Source organism: Halichoeres trimaculatus, unplaced genomic scaffold (genome assembly GCF_033239565.1).
Source record: "Halichoeres trimaculatus isolate MK-OKI-2021-1 unplaced genomic scaffold, fHalTri1.1 fHalTri1_scaffold_17, whole genome shotgun sequence".
In the NCBI taxonomy this organism is placed as follows: Eukaryota; Metazoa; Chordata; class Actinopteri; order Labriformes; family Labridae; genus Halichoeres; species Halichoeres trimaculatus.
In genome coordinates, this window is record NW_027437195.1 from 26,411,045 (window position 1) to 26,429,337 (window position 18,293).

At 38.7% G+C, this 18,293-nt stretch overlaps 2 protein-coding genes across 6 annotated transcripts in view; both read right to left on the minus strand.

The window, feature by feature from the left end:
- The window catches only part of dctn1b (dynactin 1b), a 54,992-nt gene extending 39,353 nt beyond the window's left edge, over positions 1 to 15,639 (minus strand). For 2 of the 5 annotated variants that reach the window (XM_074691651.1, XM_074691650.1), the window contains exons 1-2: positions 8,967 to 9,327; positions 384 to 635 (exon numbers count right to left, since the gene is read on the minus strand). In XM_074691651.1, coding sequence (XP_074547752.1) covers positions 384 to 635; positions 8,967 to 8,999 — 285 coding nt within the window. In that variant the 5' untranslated portion in view covers positions 9,000 to 9,327. Of the gene's footprint in view, positions 1 to 383; positions 636 to 8,966; positions 9,328 to 15,524 lie in introns of those variants that run through there. The other 3 variants (XM_074691653.1, XM_074691652.1, XM_074691654.1) reach the window with 2 other exon arrangements.
- A 1,001-nt stretch (positions 15,640 to 16,640) lies between these two features.
- Positions 16,641 to 17,509, minus strand: LOC141806255 (putative N-acetyltransferase camello). Its single transcript, XM_074691656.1, has one exon. The coding sequence runs from the start codon at positions 17,507 to 17,509 to the stop codon at positions 16,841 to 16,843; it is 669 nt and encodes a 222-aa protein (XP_074547757.1). The 3' UTR covers positions 16,641 to 16,840.
- Between the last annotated feature and the right edge of the window lie 784 nt (positions 17,510 to 18,293).

An 18,293-nucleotide genomic window follows, 5' to 3' on the forward strand; every position in this document is an offset into this window, starting at 1 on the left:
AAACAACCATGAAATAAGCTCTAGCATTAAGAGGAAATGACTAAGAAGTGTTTGACTTTCCCCTCAAGGCCACCGTACTTTTAAGTATCTGTGGTTGCAGCAGTGTGAGGCGCTTTGCAGTGTTATTTCTGTGAAGAAAGAATAAAGCTGCTGTTTTTTTTTCTTGTTTTATCAGAAAACAACCCAGAATGCAGCCTGAGGCAGAAAGAGTCTGGCACCCAGAGGACAGCAGAGGAAAATATCAGCCCCCACACAAGCGTCACATAAACCTCAAACATCTTATAAAACCAGAAACCAAAGAACAGAAAGATGGGGGATGTTGAAGCATCGTGCTGTATTTGTACAGGACAGGACGTCAAAGCGCATGTTTAATAAATACTCACCTGTGACTGTCTCACAAATATCCCATGGTTCTCCTCGCAGGTGAAGTAGCGCTTGCCCTGCACGGTGCCATCGTTCTTTCCCTTGGCCTCGTCCAGGATGACTCCCACCCATTTCCCCGAGGCAAACAGCGTGTTCCCGATGTAGGCGACCGTGCCTTTCTGACCTTTCCCGATCACCTCCACCAGGGAGCCCACTTTGACGGGCCGCCCGCCCCCGTCTGAGCTCATCCTGCTGCTGCCGCTGCTGGTGGTCTGAGGAAACGGAGGAGAGTCGGTGTTAAAAACAAACCAGATGTAAGGAGTTCATGTGCTGCTACTGAAACAGCTGTTAAATGCTTTCTGTGGACATAAACTACGCTTTGGACTCTGTGGTAGAAAATTCAACACAACACTTTTCCAATAAATTGGTTTTTAATCTCCTCTACACTTCAAAAAACTGAAATCTTATCAAGTGTTTCTGTCTTATTCTAAGTAAAACTTGTCTTATTATGCTGGAAATGAGCCACATTCACATGACAAGTCCAGAAAAATTTCTTATGTCAAGGAGTGTAAAGACAAAAATGAGGTCTGAATTGCTTGTAACAAGTTAAAAAAATCTGCCAAAGGAAAAAGAGAAAAATTACTTGAAAATTTGCTTGAAACTAGAATACTTTCTTAATACAAGTAACTTTTTTCTAGTTACATTGGCAGATTTTTTTTACTTGTTAAAAGCAATTCAGACCTCATTTTTGTTTATAAATAACTTGAAACAGGACATTTTTTCTGAACTGGTCAGGTGAATGTGGCTCTTATTTGAGTGATTCTACAATTAAGGAAACATTTCAGGTACACAAAAAAGTTTTTTTTTAAAGTGCTTTTTGTTATTCATTTTGTAAGATGGCAAGCCCAAGCTTTACATTTTTCTAAATATTTTAGTAACAATAAAAATTGGAGCATAACTTTATCAGCTGTATTATGGACAGAAGTTGTGACTACTTTTTTAACATTAATCCAAATTATACTGAATTTAGAGTTATTCAACATTTTAAACTGCAGAAAAGGAGCAAAATATGTGACGTTTAATTCTGAAGAGCAAACATGACATTTGAGAAATTGGACAGCACAAAAACTGCAAATCCCAACACACGATTTGCATTTTTAGCTAAATAAATGATGGAACGAATGGAAGTGAAATTTCAGCCATATGGCCCACTGTAAAAATGGTCATTGCTTGAAATTAATATTAAGTAAAATGAATAAGTATACCCCATGGACATGAAATGTACCCCTAATTATAGAATCACTCATTTAGTCTGAGAAAATATTTTCCACTGAAAATGGGACAAAACAACTTGATATTTTGCAGTGTAGAAGAGTTTGACCGTCTGCATTGATAGATGTTGGAGACTCGTTGCCAGAGTCGGCTTTCTGACCCGCTGAGCTGTGCAGGACCACACAAAGTAAGAAAGAAAGGCCCGGTCCGGCTCCCTCTAAATGTCAATGAGCAGCAGTCAAATGTTTGTGATTCCTCAGCAACAACAATCAGCTGAGATTTGAAACGACTGATGTGATGTGGGGAGAATGAAATGGTCCAGTAGCACAGTGAAGCTGCAATATTTCATAATCAAATAATCCTGCATAACCCAATTTACAGTGTGATGTCCTAGAACTGATGGTGACTCAGCAGACGAGCAGAGAGGGAGGGAGAGGGCAGGTATTATTACGCTGGGAGAGAGCTCCCTGACTCTCCTTCAGCTCACTGTAAACACACAGCGTGGATGAGCTGCTGTTTAAGTTCAACAACACTGAAAACCTCCGCAGAGCCCAAACAGATGCACAGCAGCAACGTAAAGGCAACATAAAGAGTGTGTATCCATCCTCCTACGACTGCAGGGCTCTGCAAACACGCTAACAATAAAGATCCAAGTCCTTTATTTCTGGATCTCTGGAAGTAAACCTGTCGACTCAGACTCAAACTCAGGACTGCTAAAAATAAACTCCTAAAATAGACTTCACAGAGTCCACTTTTGAATATCTTTGTTTTGATCTTTGAGTTTTAAAACTAGATAAACACACAAACATTCCCCCAGGGACACTTCAGCCTGCTTCGCAAATCAATTCTGTAATTTAGGTAATTAATCAAAGGACAAACAGGAATGACTGTGCAAATTTAAACAGCTGCTCTTATATGAAACCCCACAATAAAAACAGGTGAGTAGACGCCCCATGTAAGGATGTCCCGATCGGATCCACTGATCCATATCGGCACCCAATATGACTATTTTTGGAGGGTTGGACAGCATCAGATTTCGTCACGTGATTGAGACACAATACAGTTTTTATGTGTTTTTAGCATCATCACGCTTTACGGCTGCTGTAAATCAAACCACGTTGCAAACATGTTCACTGAGTGGGACTACTTCTCTTTGGAAATCAGTGATAGTAAAACAGCGTACCAACAGGGCTCACTTTCCTACAACAAATATTATTTGTCATTCGCAACAGGATCGAGAGAGAAAGGGATCAGTATCAGATCGGTATCGGCAAAACATATCATGAAAAAATCGATTAGAAGTAAAAAAATCTGTGTCAGGAAATCTCTAGCCTCATGTATCTAAAATTTCAAGGGCAAGCTGTCCTAAAAGTTTTAATAAATAATAATAATTTTAATAAATATTTTGTTATGTTACACAGATGGTATGATCACCAGTAATACTTTCAGTCCTGTTGATACTGAAAACCTATCTTAAAAATTTGCATTAACCTGTTTGTGTTACTGGTACCCATTTCTAATTAGTGCAATGTCAACTTGTGTTATTGCTCTGAATAAAGTTTTTACCTCTGTTGTGTCATCAGTTTGTGCACATAGTTTATTTTGATTGTGCATATTACCTTTAGTAGATAATATCGTCCCAGTTTACACTTCATTTTATTCTTATTGTAATCTTGTTTGCAATGTAAACTGTACTTCTGTGAATTTCTGTATAATGATATGTAGACAAAAGTTTTTTCAGCCGTAACTTAGGAGACTATTGGCGCTGGGACAATATGCTTTTCTCCTCATTTAATTATTTCACGTTTTTTGGCATGCCAATCCAGTTTAAATTGCAATCCTTCGATATACCCGAGATTTGCGATTTGCCACCAGATCATGTGAAAAAGTTGACTAATGATGACGATGTCTTCAGACTATATCATATTTCCCAAAAAATGCACATCAGGTGCAACTTTTCAGACCACCCATCCCATTTTACCTCCGGACTTAGCTGACGCACCCCCAATTCCCCAAAACATGAAAAAAGCGTGGTCTCTATAGCCACATACGCTATCAAGCTTATTAAAATAGGCTACTGTCATGTAATCATCCCTGACTTTAGAAACAGTTTGGAGAATAACAGTAAGTAACAATAAAATTATGACAATAATAATATTTGAAAGTCATGTATGGTCACCATGCTATGAATAGCAGCCATTACTATATATAAAAAATTCAACATTTTAATATTTAAACTGTTAACCACCATTAAAAAGTGTTAAATTATTTATTTATTTATTTATTTATTTATTGAAACAATATCAATATCAAATATTAAGTGCTTAGCCGCCATCACACTAACGTCACGTACCCCCTAGTGGCAGCTCACACTTTGGAAATCCCTGGTTTAGGGGATCTGATATCTCAACTTTTTCCTACCCAGCTTATAAACAAAGACTAAAATGAATGACTTAAATTTGAAAAACAAAAACAATTTTCTTTTGAACCAAAAATAACAATTTCAAATTGTTAAACTTACATCTACCTCCAAACAGAAAAACTTCTAAGGAAAAAAAAAGTCTTTTGGTGATTACATAGTGTGCACGTGTGTGTTCATGAATGTGTGTGTATGTACATATATATATAATCTATATGTGTGTGAATGTATGTGTAATAAAAATTGAACACTTGTGCCCTTAAAGTGTAATAGCTCCCCCTAGTGATTGCAAAGTATGTTGGCTGGTGACTTGTGAATCACTATTTCTGTTGCTATTCAATCTGTTGATACCAGTCCTGTGTTAGGCATCTCTCCACTTATATAACTAATGTAAACACAGTCTATTGACCTTGTTATTTTTCTTTTACAGACCTTTGTCTTTGTTCGTCTGTTTTCAAAAAATTTTTGCAAAACTCAATAAAAATAAAGTAAAAAAAAATTGTGAAACAAAAAATCCTGATACTACGATACAACCCCCGAGAAACTTAACACACAGATCTGCAAGAAGTCCATGTCAGCCCCCAGCTTCACAAAATGAACCTAAAGAAGAAGCCGTAAGGAAACATCACATGTTCCTAATGAATGCCCTGTCTGTAAAGTCTTCATGCTTTAGTGAGATAACACATCTTAGAGAAACAGATTTCCTACAGGTTTCCTAGAGGTCTCAACTGTCAGCTTCTCCAGGGCTTAAAGCATAGTACAGGTTGGAATGTGTTTCTATAAAGACTGTTTTGTTTCCCGACCCACTCTCGTGTCATCACGGCCCCGTGCAAAATCACTTCAAGAATCTTAACGGCGAGAGATCCACGCACGCTGTGGAAAAACTTAAGCTTAAAGATGCTGTGACTTCTTAAGGGGCGCTTTGAGCGGTTTACACAACGAAAAAAAAACCCAACGCAGTTTGAGGAGGTAGACTCTCCATGTGTTTGCAGAAGAAAGCATCAACTTTCCTTCAGTATTTCACTCTACTGCAGTGCCATAAAAATATCAGAGTGAGCAGATGAAGATGGAGGCATTCATCTCCACTTTCTTACTGCTCACATTAAAAACCAGACAGCATTAAAATGACTTCAGACGATGCTCTTTTGTGAACATCCCTGATGAGATATTCAGAACATAGCAGCTGCAATGCCATCTCTGAATTCCCCTGATTACTTAAAATCTAATTAACCTCCCTTATAATTCATGATCGTCGTAGACAGAGGACATCTTTAACTGCTAATGTGCAGTAAATGCCTTGAGTCTTTTTGTCTCTTTGCAAAGTTTTTTTCTCTTCAACAAAATCACCTCCTCATATCTTGTTTTGGAGCCTTTAAGTCTATTTAAAGCCCTCGAATCACTTTGATTTCATGCAGAAGCTGAAGCACTCGGCTCAGATGCACCTGTCAACTTTCTACCATCACCTCCTGGTTGTATCTTCGTCAAAGCTTACACAGTCATTAAAAGCCGCTTCACTCCAGCAAACAGACTGTACACAGAGTCTGCTCAGTTGTTGGGTTACTGCTGCTCCGACCTGTTTGCCATGTGCTGCAGACAGTGGACCCGAGGAGGACGTGTTGAATTATTCAGTGCCACTCTACTCTTAACACACACGCGGGCTCACGCAGACGACAAAACTAGAAGAAGATATAAACAGTGATATGGCCTCATTTACTGCACCGTGATGCATGGATGGAGGCGCTGGAGGAGCAGCAGATGTAGTTATCAGAGGAAAAGAAAGGAAAAGCTGGAAACGGTGATGTCATCCGTCCTGCTGAGCGGGAAGCTAACTGACTCAGAGTCAGACCATGAACATCAGGTCTCATGTGCCCAGATAACAAAATACTTACCACACAATACATATTACAATCTACACAATTCAATACATTAGGTCAAAATAAGATATGATATGACAGCAAAGGGTACAATGAACTGCAGCTTTCTGAACTTCATGTTTCTAAACTGGACGTTTCCTCTTGGATACAACACAAAACACGACATGAGACTACCAAAATAAAACGACATGACACAATACGACACTACATTACACAATATGATACAACACAACATCATACTATGCTGCATGATGTCATATGTTGTGATGTTGTACGACACTGTATGATACAATCACCACGACTAGGGATGTTCAATACCACTTTTTATGCAGACTGATACCAGTACAAGTACTCATCGATACTGAGTACTGATACTACTAGTACTTCTGATACATAAAATTTGAATTAACAGTGACAGATCATTTTGATCAAAGACAGCACAGTCGCTCTGCCATTAAGTCCAAATAAAACAAAAACAACTCTGAGTTTAATATTTTATTCATATGTATTAATAAAAAAAAAAAATTAACGTGCACAATAAAACTAGCAACTGTTGGAAGTTAAGTATCTTTTTAAGTAAACTAAAGTGCAAAATTAAACAGTTTAACTGTTAACCCTCCCTGGTTCATTCATGTTGTCTGAACAGGACCTGGCGCACATTTGCTGTGGTGTTAAACCATAGAAATTGGCACCAACTAGTGGTGAGGAGGACTTGCCCAGAGTATCTGCTGCTGGTATCTGCATCCTTCAACGATACCTTGAATACCTTTATCGATTCCTGTTGTACAAAAAGTAGCTTTACAGGTTTTCTGTGTCAACAACATTTAATTGAGTTTATACTGCAAGTGAAAAAAAAGGAATTGGTCCCTGAGTCTGGATATTTCTGGGCATAATTATACAGAAACAGGTAAAAAAATTGCACACAATGTGACGTTGATGTACTGTGTTGTAATATATTAATAATTCAAGTATGCCATCTAGTGTCTCGAAGTGGTTATAGCAATGGTTTAAGTTGTTTGGAAGCTTTCCGTAGTTATGAAGTCAGCCATGAGCCTTTCATTAGCCTGTTAGCTTTTGACATTTAAAATTCTCAGTATTTTTTACAAAGAGTTGATGTGATATGTTTCTGTGATGAAGGTTGAAATTCTATTCTGAAGCTGAAGTTATACTGATGTATGCTAACTGCTAGCATATCAATGCAGTTCCCCATATAGGTTAGCATCAAGCTTGCGCTATTTTGTTGTTTTGGTAAATAAGGTGATTTATACCATTTGGAATGTACTGAATATGAATCTCCTGAGAGAGAGTGATGTACATTTCTTTATGATGTCAGTTCTTCAGTAAAACTTCAAGCTGAAAATCCTGAATCAATAAGGGAATTGATAAGCACAAAGGCTAACAATATCGATGGATTTGAACATTTTTTTTTTTATCAATTCTTAACAGGAACCTTTTTTTCGATTCCCATCCCTAATCACCACAGGATACAACAGAACAGGACATGACATGACAGGATACAATAGGATACGATACCACAAACGAAAAACAAAATATGGTACTACACAGGCTTCTAAGAAACAATATACCATAGACTGTATAGTGGACAGTGTGGCTTTGCCATTTATCATTGTATGGTTTTGAAGCCAAAATACCCCCGTCACAGGCGCAGCCATTAGCAGCAATTGTGCAGCCAGAGTCTGCGCAGTAGAGACTGTGAGGGATTCTGGGAGAATCTGAGTGGAGTTGGGTGACAAAAGTAATAATTTTTTTTTTTCTTTAGAGAGTCTAACATTTCTTGACTCTACCTCCCGACATATTTTACAATCCCCGAAAAAAAATACAGGAGAACGGCAGCTGTCAGTCATCGTTAAACATTACACAAAGCCTCGTTTTTAACCTCTTATAACTAATAAAAAAGAAACTTTTCAGAAAAAAGGGGACTTGAATACAAGGCAGCCAAATGAAATCTTCAAACCACCACAACAATCAGATGTGAGAAACATTTCTACGAGGAGTATTAATTTTTTAAAGTTTGATAACAGCCCATTTGGAAAGACTGGGGAGATGGATTTTTTTTACCTATACTGCAGCCAGCCACCAGGGGGAGCAGTTATTGTGGAGACCTCACTTCGAGCCAAGTAAGCGGACGTCCATTTTTTTTTACAGTCTATGTACAAGACATGAGAGTCGATGCAAATTACATGACACAACAATATGAGGTATAACGTGTCTGGACAAGCACAAAGTAGTTTTGGATGAAAAAAAGACGTAAAACTCTACTATTGGATGTAATATTCAGTTTGTGAACTTAAACTTATATTGGATTCAAATATTGATTGAATACATAGTTGTGAAGGAGTTTTGCTCAGCTATTTTTTGAATATACATTTCTGAATCTTGGAGAGCCCTTGCGTAGCCCCAGGGGTTCATGTACCCCTATTTGAGAACACTGACATGTCATGTTTCACCATACCACGACATGACACAACATGGCAGGATTTAGTACAATATGATACAACATGGTTCAATATGTTTGGTTCAATACAAAGTGATACCACGCAACACGACACAATCCAAGTTTTTGCTTCCTTGGGGGAAACTGTGCTGGATTCAAGTGCTGCACATTCAGCTGCCTCCACAGTATCATTAATTTATAAACGCAATAAAACCAAAGTGATGTGAATAAAATCAAGATGTAAATAAAACAGTTTTCCCAGAGATAAACTGTGGGTTATCTGTAGTCGAGTTGAGTCATCTTCTCAGGGGTCTGAACCTGAACATCAGAGCAGGATAATTCAACCCTGAGGGGCAAATGAGGCAAACAAAGAGACGAAAACTCAGACCGAGCAATGCAGCAGGAAAAGGATTTGAAACCCCTCTCTTCAAAGTAAATTCAACAAGGAGAAGATGACAGAGTGAAACCAATCGATCAGACAGAGGAGGAGGAACAATAGCGCAGAGATCAGGACTAACTTAAGCCCCACAGTCTGGCCCATTGAAAACACCACCCAGGATGTAAACACCTTGTGCACACTCACCCTGGTGTATGTGCTCCTCCTGGTCTGTGACATGTTTCAGCGAAGGAGTGTGTTATAATGGAGAGAGCGTTGGCCAGACAGAAGAGGGTTTAAAAGAGAGGTGAGGAGGCGGGGGAGGACAGTGATGCTGCTGGAGCGTCTCCCTCTTCCTCTCTGTCTCCTCACTGAATCACACCATCCCTCTCCTGGTCCTACGAACAGGGCTCCAGCTCCGACAAACTCCCCGTCCCTCCTCTCTGACGCTGCTCCCAAACAGGAGCCGACAAACTGATTTTTGGTTCAAAGAAAAAGTTTGAGACGCAGATATTCCTGATCGGAGTCCTCTGAATGATAAAGCAAACAGAGGAGCTCAGGAGGAGAAGGTTCGCTCGCTCTGCTGCGAGTGCATCAGCTGAGCGGCGGCGCTGCCAGGCTGCTGCAGAGTGAGAGTCTGAGCTGGATCCTGCAGGAAGGAGGGAGGTCTAGGCCCTGACTCACTGAGGTGCTGGGTCCTAAAGCCTGCAAATATACAGCTCTGCACAAACTCAGCTTCACACTCATGGTTCCCATGCATGTCTACAACTTTAGACCTCATGGAGATTTCAAGAGTTGGTTTTGGCTTCATCGAGAAACTGCTTCAGGGCTTGTTTAGGTCCACATAAGACAAATAAAGCACAACAATCCAGTTTTCATAACCACCAGGGCTAAAAGATAGCAAAAACAGGATGATATCTATAATAAAAACATTTTAATTGGTATGCACTAACATAACAGCCTATTGAATTAAAGAAAAATAAATAATTAGAGCCAGATAGTCTGCTGTTTCTGCTGCACTTCAAAGTTAATGCCTATTGAGTTACGGGAAATAAGCAGAGGAAAGGAACACCAAAGGGATGAGGAAATAAAATCCTGTTCTTCAAAGTGAGGATTATGTTGACAGGCGGCTAAGTTCGTGTTAACAGCAGCTTTGCTTCTGCCTCTCATGAGCCAATGTTTCTTGAAAAGCACTGTCGTTTCATGGCTTTAAAATATTACTGTTCAGGCGATTCAAAAAAAATCAATCATGATTAATCACGTCTATTCTGTGATTAATCATGATTAATCACCCATTTCCCAAAAGTCTCTAGATACAATCTATCAGAGCTGTGATAATATGCTATTCTTGTGATTCAATTGTTTTACGATTTTTGGGGTGCCAATTTGATTTAAATTCCGATTCTTCAATATTTATGACTTTTTTTATTTTTAGTTTGCTTTTTTAACACCAGACCATGTGAAAAAGTTAAATGATAATGCCTACAGACTACATCAGGAGCCATATTCTCCCATAAAATGCACATCACGGTAGTCAGAGAGAAACATTTCGCCCTCTACTGGAGAAAAGTGGTAACTTTTTTCCAACCCAGTTTATAAAAAAAGACTGAAATGAAGTATTTGAATTAGAAAAAAAAAATTGATAAAGAATCCTGATTTTAACTTGAACTAAGTTTTAGTGGTGCTGTCAAACGAATAAAATATTGAATCAGATTACTTACAGGTGCTGTGGATATTAATCAAGTTAAATTTTGCAGGAGCAAACAGACTCAAGAAAAAGGAAATGTTTTTGCACTTAACGTGTACTTTAACACCTTTAACAGTGCATGCTCACAAAAAAACCTTTGTACTTCTTGATGCAGCCTTGTACAGTGCATCTTGAGAAGCAACTTGCAAAACCTTTATAAAAACCACGTCCTTGAGGATATTTATGGGTCTTGAGTTTGTTGCAATCCTCTTTGTAATTGTGTCAGTTTGTCCAAGGCAGACTAACTGAAGCCAAAGCAGAAAAGAAAACCCCTTCCTGTTGGTTGACTACTCTTCTTTTTTTTTTTTTTTACCTCCGCCAAAGAGGTTATGTTTTTGGGAGAGTTTGTCTGTTTGTCTGTGAACAACATAACTCAAAAACTAATGAACGGATCTGGATGAAATTTTCAGGAAATGATCAAATTGGGATAAGGAAGAAGTGATTCAATTTTGGAGGTGATCCTGATCACCGTCTGGAGCTAGGATTTTTTTAAGGATTCTTTATCATTGTAAGATAGGGCCGTTTTCACCATATGTGTATATAACTCCACAATAAATGGTCAGATTGCTTTGTAAAACCATACAAAACAAGGTCACCATAATTTCTGACAGATGTAAAAGTACAATCCAGATCCTGGCAATATTCTGGATACTAAGATCCTGAATATGAAATATGTCCTGGGTCATCATAATTTTCAACACTGTCAGGAAACAAATTATTGTACAAACCTGCAACTAACACCAAATTGTAGCAGACAGTCTGCTGAAAGGGAGTATAACATTAAAGTAGGACTAAAGTGTTGGTGACAATCACAATATGCTTGGTAAAGGTCTGTGCTCCCTGAGTGCTTTTCTAAAATTTTTAATCAGATTAATCATGATGATGGGATTAATCTGATTAATGCTTTAATTTTGACAACCCTACTTCGAAAGTGAAATAGCAGGTTGAATAAATCTTAAAATTTTAAAATTAAGCTTAAGCCACATAAATCTGGCATTGAATCTCATGTTTTGTTTTGAAAACAGACACAAAGAATGACTAGAGAGTAAGTAAAAAAAACATCTCTGTCAGAATTGCAACCAGATTGTTAAGTTAAACATCCATATCAACACAATCTTCAGTACTTCTCTCCAGATACTGCTTTGAATTTAACTGTTGTAAAGATAATTTTCTCATGTGGCAAAGAAAAATACAAACGAAAGTCCTGAGGTGTCCTGAATGCTGCAGTCTGTGTCAGAAATCTGACGAATTCAACTTGGTCCTTGTGCCAAAAAAAGCTTGAAAGAAGTGAGAAAAACAATCTATTCAGCCTCAAAATTAAAACAGAAAGCACAGGCAGAAAGCTTTTTCTGAACCAGAGGGGGTGGAGAGCCAGTTCAACCCAATCTGTGTCATTGTTAGTGAACACAAAAGGCCCAGGTGATGCTCGATAATGCAGTACGCACTGTAAGCAGGAGCCAGCAGATTGAATTTGAGCCCAGCCTGATGCTGTGTCCCATCACAGAGCAAGGATTAACCCTCCTTTATCAGCTTTTATCAGCTAACTGCATGGCTGGGCCTTTTTTTCTAACTCTCACTCTATTTCTGTGTTGTCATCTTTTTGCAATGGGAGCAAATGCTGCAGGGCTTCTGTGGAAAAGCCTTCAGTAGCTTTCAGAGATGCTGTTAGAGTGTGCATTTCAGCATCTGCAACAAAAGAAACTCGGCCTCAGGACAGGGAGGTATATATTCTCCTCTACCAAATAATTAATCACTCAGAAAACTTCAGGAAACAAACAAAAACCAGGACACAAAACACCCAGGCTGCACTTTCAGTTCATAAAACAGCCGACATGAGAAAGCTGAACATAGCTGAGGATCGCCAGAGACACAAAATAAACCTCTGCAGTCTTCTGGAGTCTTTTATGCAAATGACAAGCGCAGAAGCAAAAGAGGGGGTGCTTTAAGAAAAAAAGAAAGAGGGAGCCCTTATCTCTCCGAAAAATACAGTGAGGAGACAGCCAGCAGACAGCCACAATATAATCAAAGAGCTGTCTGCGTACAGCAAATGGGAACAATGGGAGAAAAAGAGGCGTCACCACCAGCTCGACTAAACACTGTCTGCTGCTGCGAGAGCACAGGAGCACTTCAACGCAGAGGTGACACACGGAGAGGTTCGACCACGCTGCCTACACCTCAGCCGGTCTGCAGGACGAGGAAGGGCAAACTACAGCACGTCTAAGGTAAAGACGAACACCTCTTTGTTCTTAACACTTGCATTCAGCCAGGTTTGATAGGAAAAAGTTTATAAATAGATGAGTCATGGGCAGAAACTGCTGCGTCAGGAGTACAGGAATCAGAGATACGTCACAAGAAGCAGAGAGCTTCAGTTAGGGTCAGAAATAACACAGGGTCATTAAAAATTAATCTGTCCATAGGGTTAATTTTCTTTTAATAAAGCTCACCATGTTGGATAATAGTGCATTTTAACCAAAAATTGATTGAAATGTCATGTTTCAGGATGAGGAATTGATATACTAGAAAACAAGCAGCTTTTGAACATTGTTGAAGCTTCTGTGAGGAGTTAAAGTGTTTTGATGACCTTATAAACCAAGCAAAAACATCAAAACAGATAATACTGATTAGGGATGGGTACCTTTCACATGTGAAACGATACGGTTCCAATGCGCGGTACCTGGCAATCGGTACCGGTACTCAAGGCTACCAATTTTCGGTACTTTTTTGTGTTTATGTGGTAAAAAATATTAATTTGTTTAATAATAAAACATAAAAATTGTTCAACTGAGCATATTTATTCTTCAATATACAACCTTGTAATGCCATGTTTATGTCCAGTGTGGAAAATCACCTACTCTTCCACTCTCTGACAGTCACAAGGATGCATTTAGGTACCTAATCATGGTACCTTTTGGTTTTACGTGAATCGGCACCCGATACTTTGGACAGAATTCTGTCAGACTCGGTACCTATAAAAGTACCTAATTCGGTACCCATCCCTAATACTGATGGTCTATTATATTTAGGGATGGGTACCGAGTGAGGTATTTTTACAAGTACTGAGTCCCACCGAATTCTGTCAAAAGTATTGGGTACCATTTCACATAAAATCAAAAGGTACCATGTTTAGGTGCCTAAATGCATCCTTGTACCTGTGAGGGAGAGTGGGAAATTTTCCATGCTGGACATGAACACAGCATTGAATGGTTATATATTGGGTGATAAATGTGTTAAATTAAAAAATATGTATATTTTTTATCAAACAAATTGATATTTTTTACCACATGAAAACAAAAATGTACTGAAAATTGGTACTGTTGAGTACCAGTACCAATTGCCAGGTACCGGGTATTGGTACCATATCTTGCAAAATGTGAAAGGTACCCATCCCTAATTATATTGGTAATATGTTGATCATTTTAAGTCTGAAATGCCAACCATGTATCTTGTGTCTGAGTTGTGGCTTAAATGCAAAAATAAAGAAAGTCAAGGGCTGATGAAAAGGGGGATGCTAGCTCTGCTATCCATAGCCACTGTGCAAAATTTACCCATGGACTTGTGATCCAATGTTCAGTTAAATTAAATCAATTGAGCTCAGTTTTGACTATTTTCTGAGTGTTTTCTAAACTACTTTAAATTAAAAATTCTGTCTAGAAGGCAAAGAAATCGGCCGCTTTCCAACAACTCTATCCAACAAGCTAAGACACAGGATATAGAGTCTGGATAACACAGCCAGAAAACACTGTATTTCAGGGGTTTTTTTTGTTAAAAAAAAATCATTTAGATTATGAATACCTTAACATTTCGGTCAATTAATTTATTGTTTATGCACAAGTATTAAGCACAGCCTAAAAAATGAACTTGTTTCTTGAAAATAACATTAATTTTGATAACTAATTAGAAAACTATTGCGCAATACTAGTGTGATCAGATATTCTTTCAGAAGCTACTCACTGATTTTAACCTCTTAGACTTAGACGAATCATTAAATATAGATACATATGAGGACCAACAATTCATTTTTTTCACAATCATGAAGTGAAAGTCATCATAAGATGAGCCCATAGTCAAGAATCCTTCTGTCTACATTACTTTATGTTTGCTCTCTCTGTTGGTTCTTTCTCTTCTCTCTACGCATGTTAATGATATTCAGTCTGATCTCATCCTGGAAAATAGGTCATCCATAGAAAACTGGGACAAATTATGTTCATTAATATAGCTCACTTCACTGTGCATCAAATCAAATGTGGGACAAATGTGCACAAAAAAACACAGATCTCACAGGAACTGCATTATAAAATCTTGATTATATCTTTACTGCTACATATACAAGCTTTATCTGTAATTTGGTGCCATCTAGTGAGTTCAAAAACCAGAGACCACTGACCAAAAAGGTCCAAGTGCCTCATTGGCAGGAATAATGTAATTTGATAGTCGTTTATTTTACATTAGGGGCTGAATTTATGAATTAAGGTGGATTTTTATCAATGTTTTGCTTGATATAGCTGTGTGAAGAATTATAATCACAGCATGGGTGTGGCTGCCGTTTGACATGACATTTTCTTTCAATAAATTAACAAAATGAGATACACCATGAGAAAGGGTTGATGTGGATTTGAGCTTAATTTATTAAAAGGAGAATAATTCGCCTCGTCATCCCATTACAGATGGATATTTGGATCCACATCGCTTTTATTGTCGCTACACAAAGAGAAATAAACATGTCGAATGATTCTGACTTATTTTTTGTCATTTTAAGTGTAAAGATTTGCATTTTTATGGCTGTAAATGTGATTAAAACCCTCACTTCTGGAGCTGGTATTTGGAGCTGTCAACTGTCAGTAGGACTGGGACACTCCCTGACCAGCTGCTAGCACAGTTAGCTGTTAGCTTCGGTTCGGTTTCTGTTAACAAACGTTTTTAACGATTAAATTCTAAGCATATTTGTATTCACACAGTTGTGTTTATGTGAAATGAATGTATATTCATTTGAACAAAGCACAAAACATCCTGAATCTTACCTGTTAGTGTCCTAAAATCCGGCTAACGGCTCAGCTTCGTCCTGACAGGCTACATCCATCCATGGAGCTCTGACCGGGATGAGACACTCTGAGGTGTCCGGGCTGCTGCCTGACTCGGCCCGCCTCACGCGGACACAGGGGCCTGGTGATATCAAGGAGAGTGTATCCGACCCCTGAGATGCATAAATGGGTCAAAAACGACCAGGTGAAGGTGTTTTCTTGCCAAATTCTTATTATGAAAAATGGTTTAATTTTTATATTCCAGCTATTCTCAAGTATTATTTGTCATTAGAGCAAATTTTCATACTTTACTGACAATTTTCATGCATTTAATTTATGGTTTTTAGAATTATGTGTTCTTATTGTCTTTATCTCTTAGAAAATAAGATTCTACAAACACGGATAAATCCTAGTTGGCTTGAGGTAAAAAAAAAAAAAAAACAACCTAATACTGTTAACCTAAAGTCAGCATCTGAAATCTGAAATCCAGACAAACCCCAGAGGGGAAACCTCAGTGTAACACAAACACCAGATTTAGTTCCCAGCAGGATCTCCTCCCTGTAACCACAACCTTCCTGTCACAGTAGACTCGTTCTTCCTGTATGAGTGTGTGTTTATTTGTCTTTTGGGCCGTGCACCAGCTGTACAATGATGATCAAGAAAAAGGATGAAAATATAAAAGTTCTGTTATGAAAAATAACTAACACTAACACTTTCTGGGAGGAAATCTCTTGAACATAAATAAGACAAAAAAGGAACTGAAGATGTCTTTTGGGCACCTTGCATAAAATCCATTAAACTAAATTATACGAGAGGAGACTTAGGCACTCAAACTGTTTGATTAAGCAAAGGCATCTGTTACATAGGGTTTATACATGTAAACAAAAACATGCTTAGTCATACCAAGTATTCAAGTAGTGAAAAAAAAGAATGTTGGGCTGATTATGAGATTTTTTTATTAGTTCCTAAATGGAAAATAAATTCACCATTTGAAAAACAGTAATAGACTGTAAGTGTGTTAATGCAGTCCATGTAGATTTGGTCGATCAAAAGCTTGCTTTTATATGAGCATGGACATGTGCGTGTGTGCGTGTGTGTGTGTAAATGTGTTACAGCAGCCACCAGTTTGGCCTTCACTGCAAGTATTTTGAGTAAACATCGTCTCATGTGGATGTCACTTGACCTGTCCTGAGTGTTCTTTCTAAACTGCAATGCATGCTGGGTAAACAGAGGGCTAAAAAACTGTCTAAATGGACGGTAACTGTTGCCCTGAAATTCTAAAGAGTCTTTGTGTGTCATTTTAACCACAATCAGTCCTAGTTTCTGTCTTTCTGTACATCCAGTCTGTATTCTATTGCAGTGAAGTTCATGATTTTGGCGACAAGCTCAGGTACGAGAAACTCTCTGATCTTCTCGTAGCCCATTTGTTCGTACAGTTTCTGAGCATCTGTCTGCACCACTGAGGTGGTCAGAAGCACTGCTGCATACCCCCTCTCACGGGTAAAATCAGCGACTGTCTGACACAGAGCTTTGGCGATGCCCATCCTGCGATGACTGCGGCGTACAGATGCACGTTTCAGCTCTAAACATCCCGGGGTTTCCTTATTAGGGAGGCAAGCCACCATGCCGACTACTCGACCGTCGCACTCGGCCACCCAAAAACAAGCGTCCTTGTGCTTCATATAGGTCTCAGTGATGTTGTTAAGGTCCAGTTTAAGGGAGGCTTCTATGTATTTGTTGAAGGAGTAGACGACGAACTGCCGGGCACCAGCCAGGAGGAGGGTGACGGCAAGGACAGGCAGCAGGATGGACTTGGAGCTGGCAATGAGAGCGCAGAACGTGCACATGAGCACCATCTGGGTCGGCGGCTGTTTGAGGATGTGCACGAAGGTCGAAGGTACGTGCTCGCTCATCCCCAGGGTGAAAATCTCCTTCACTACCTCAGCATCATCCTCCTGGTACTTTCGGATCTGGATAGTGGCCATGGCTCAGCTTTGCTTTAACAAAGAAACATAAAAATGAGACATAACAGTCAAAAACTTTCAATAAACTTTTTAAATTTTCTTCTTCAAAGCATGTGTTGTTATCTATCCTTTGGTTATAGATAATACTTCTGTAGAATAGCCTTCACATAATAGTTTACTGGGCAAAACAAGTCTATGATGACACAAGAAAATTACCATTGGTACATATTCGAAAACGTTTACTCCAAAACTCACACATCCATGCATCTAAACCCCAAAATAAGCCAATTTATATATCAGTTGGGCCCCAGTCCCTGTGTCTCTTTAGTCATAAGTAATGCAGATTATACATTTCTGCAAAAAAAATTATAATAGTTACCCCATAACATCTATTAGAATATTAATTTAACCTTTATTTAACCAGGATGATCCTATTGATATTAAAAACCTCTTTTCTAAGGGAGACCTGGCCAAGACAGACAGCAGTAAAAACACAAAGTTAAAGACAGGAAGCTCAAAAAGAGACAAAGCACAGTCAACAAAACACAAGATTATGGATTAAAATCACGTCCTTAGGGATCAATGGTTAAAAAAACTGAGCTAAAACAGGTGGACTGAGAAGTCTGCCCTTGGTAAACCCTGAGTAGAGGTTTAAAGGTTTTTATGACAGATGACAGCACATACGTACAAGTTTATCTTTCTATGTCCTTGCCCTGTGGAGGTCGACTCCACCTTAGACGTATATTTTACCCTAATTTAACTAAGTAACCATGCCTCAACTGCTGGTTTGCCCAACATTTTTTGA